The sequence below is a fragment of the Saprolegnia parasitica genome (genome assembly GCF_000151545.1).
Source record: "Saprolegnia parasitica CBS 223.65 unplaced genomic scaffold supercont2.951, whole genome shotgun sequence".
NCBI classification, from domain to species: Eukaryota; Oomycota; class Saprolegniomycetes; order Saprolegniales; family Saprolegniaceae; genus Saprolegnia; species Saprolegnia parasitica.
In genome coordinates this window covers 1-2,693 of record NW_012157345.1, presented here as the reverse complement: position 1 = coordinate 2,693, position 2,693 = coordinate 1, and the positions used below count along the sequence as shown (strand labels likewise).

The 2,693-nt window shown below is 55.9% G+C and overlaps 1 protein-coding gene across 1 annotated transcript; it reads right to left on the bottom strand.

Annotated features, from left to right (window-relative positions):
- Nucleotides 1-538: 538 nt before the first annotated feature.
- SPRG_18063 (4-hydroxyphenylpyruvate dioxygenase) lies at nucleotides 539-1,937 on the bottom strand. Its single transcript, XM_012357491.1, has one exon. It carries the CDS (start codon nucleotides 1,839-1,841, stop codon nucleotides 588-590), a length of 1,254 nt encoding a protein of 417 aa, XP_012212881.1. The 5' UTR covers nucleotides 1,842-1,937; the 3' UTR covers nucleotides 539-587.
- Nucleotides 1,938-2,693: the final 756 nt, after the last annotated feature.

The window sequence follows — 2,693 nt, the reverse complement described above, 5'->3', positions numbered from 1 at the left end:
CTATCTATCTATCTATCTATCTATCTATCTATCTATCTATCTATCTATCTATCTCGGCGTGTCGAATGGACATGAGCTGTCTTGCCATGGCAGAGCACATCGAGGCAGCATCCATACCAGCTACGCGACCTCGAGACAAGACGCATATGGGCACGGTGCCAACCAAGGTTAACTAGTGCAGCTCACGGGGCTGCAGAGCATGTTGACGTGATGCATGACGGTATCCGAGTTGCTCGGAGCTATCAACAACAATCAGCTTCTGCGTCTTGACAGAGACCACGAGCCGACGACAATGGATGGGTATGTTTGCAGTAGAGGTCCACGTGATTTGCTTCAGGAATCAGTCTCCTGCAGACTGGCTCGGCAGCTGGAGCGTTGCTGTCGGTCGTTATTAGTGGTACCGCGTCAACGTGCCGCACCACTCACAACAGAGTTTATCATGGAACCGTTGCCGCGTTGATACCACCAAGACGTTGCGTTTAATCTAAACAGACACTCGCGACCCGACTTCCAATTACGACCGAAAAGCAAGTCAAAGGGACATCAAGAAAAGTTTAGACATAAAATCAAGAGCAACGCCCGGCTACTTAGACGTCGAGCGTGCGCTCGTAGTCCTCGATCGACTTGAAGAGCTCCGAGAAGTTACCCTTGCCAAAGCCGCCGCAACCCGCCGCCTGCTCCAAGCGGCCGTTGAGCTCCTCCATGCAGCCGACGCGCTCAATGATTTCGAAAAAGCACGTCGGGCGGTCGCCGAGCGGCTTGGTGAAGATCTGGAGGAGGATGCCCTGGTCGTCCTTGTCTACGAGCAAGCCGAGCTCCTCAATCTTCTTGTACTGGTCGGCCGTGAAGATGTCGCCGATCTTGGCCGGCAGGTTCTTGTAGTACGCGTCCGACGGCTTGGGCATAAAGTCAAAGCCACCAAGGTGCGTGCGCTTGCGCATCTCGGCAAGCGTGTGGAAGATGTCGTTGGTCTTGAGCGCCATGTGCTGGAGGCCCGGGCCTTCGTTCTGCTCGAGGAAGGTTTGGATCTGGCTCTTGCGCTTCGTGCCGAACGTGGGTTCGTTCATCGGGAGGAGGATCATCTCGCTGTTGTTGGCGAGCACCATCGAGTTGAGGCCGCTGTCCACCGTGCCGACGTCGTCCGACGTGAACTCGGCAAACTCGTGCCAGCCGGTAAAGTCGCAGACGTACTGGACCGCTTCGACAAGGTTGGGCACGTTGCCGACGGCGTGGTCGAGGCGCTCAATACCGATCGAGACGTCCGGGCCTTCGACGTTCTCGTAGCCGGGCATGTAGCGGCCCTTGTAGTTGCCGCTCACGTAGCGGAGGACGACGTCGCCGTAGAGCTTGACCTCCGAGATGACCATGGTCTCGCCGGTCGCCGCATCCTTGGTCGTCTTGGGCGAGCAGACGCCAACGGCGCCGTTCTTGACCGAGATGTCGTAGGCCTGGGCGGCGTCGTCGACCGAGACAGCCATCGCACGCACCGCAAGACCGTGCTTGTTGTTGAACTCGTGGGCGTACTCCATGTCAAAGCCCTGGTGCGGCGGGATCGCGTCGGCCTTCTTGTTGGCGCGCGAGTAGGGCGCCGTGATGACGAGCTGGAGCTCGCCAGTTTGCATGACATAACTGGCGTAGCTGTGGTTGCCGGTCGACTGGTCCGACTTGGCGACGCACTTGAGGCCGGCGCCCCAGCCGAAGCGCTTGGAGACGTTGGTCGCGTCCTGGCAGTAGAACTCAATGTGGTGGAACTTGTGCATCGGGAAGCGGTCCGACTTGGGGTTGTGGCGCACAAAGTTGTTGTAGCCAACGAGCTGGATCTTCTTGTTTTCGGCCGACATGCTGAGGCGGTGGTGAATTGAATTGTGAGCTGCCTACTTGTGGTCGACCTCCTCGCTGTGCGATCAGTAATCACTGCGGGCTTGGCGTGCCATGGGAGCTGCAGTATAAATGAGGACGCCTCTTGCAACAACAAACCTCTGTAAAATGATATCGAAGTATCAAAGATAAAGGTTTTACGTGCCGATTTGTAGTCCGTCGGGCGCACTTGTTTACAAACTGGACCGCCCTGCGACTGCATTTGCAATCGGGACTTTTTGTCCGACCGGAACCATAGTTGGGCTGTTGCTTTAGGACTTTTTTAGATGCCGGTAGTACAAATCGGACTGAAATTCGGCATTGCCGACGCTGGCGTCACCGATGCAGGCAACTTCAAGCACACGTCAGGTGCGCCCATGGAATTCTCCTTCAAGTGTGGGACGGCCTCGATTATTTCGTTGCGTAATCTGCAATCTGCGACCCTGCATCGAGCTTACGGCAGGCGTCTGCCAGGGTCATAGTATCGCAACCAACCAGTTCGATCTCTTGTGAGTGGAGGGTATGGCAGCGAGAGAACGCGTGGGCACGGAGCGAATAGCTGATTGAACGAGGAGGGCAAGGATAGTGTTGCATCTATTTGGCTCATCTAGATGTCGTCGGAGATGCAGCTACCGGTAGGTGCATTTACCATCATAGCGAATGCATGGGTGCTTTCACTCTGGGTGCGCTCTCTGGGCGTACTACCAGCAGAACTAGGCTTGCATCTACCAGCCTAGACGACTACCAGCATAGCCACCTTCAAGCAAAGCTCGTGAGGGCATTTAGTAATAGAGCTTTTCAACGACACCGCGCCAAAGTAGCCGTTGCTACACTCT

Coding starts and splice junctions, on each gene's coding strand:
- SPRG_18063 (XM_012357491.1), bottom strand. CDS start 1,841: ATGTCGGCCGAAAACAAGAAGATCCAGCTCGTTGGCTACAACAACTTT.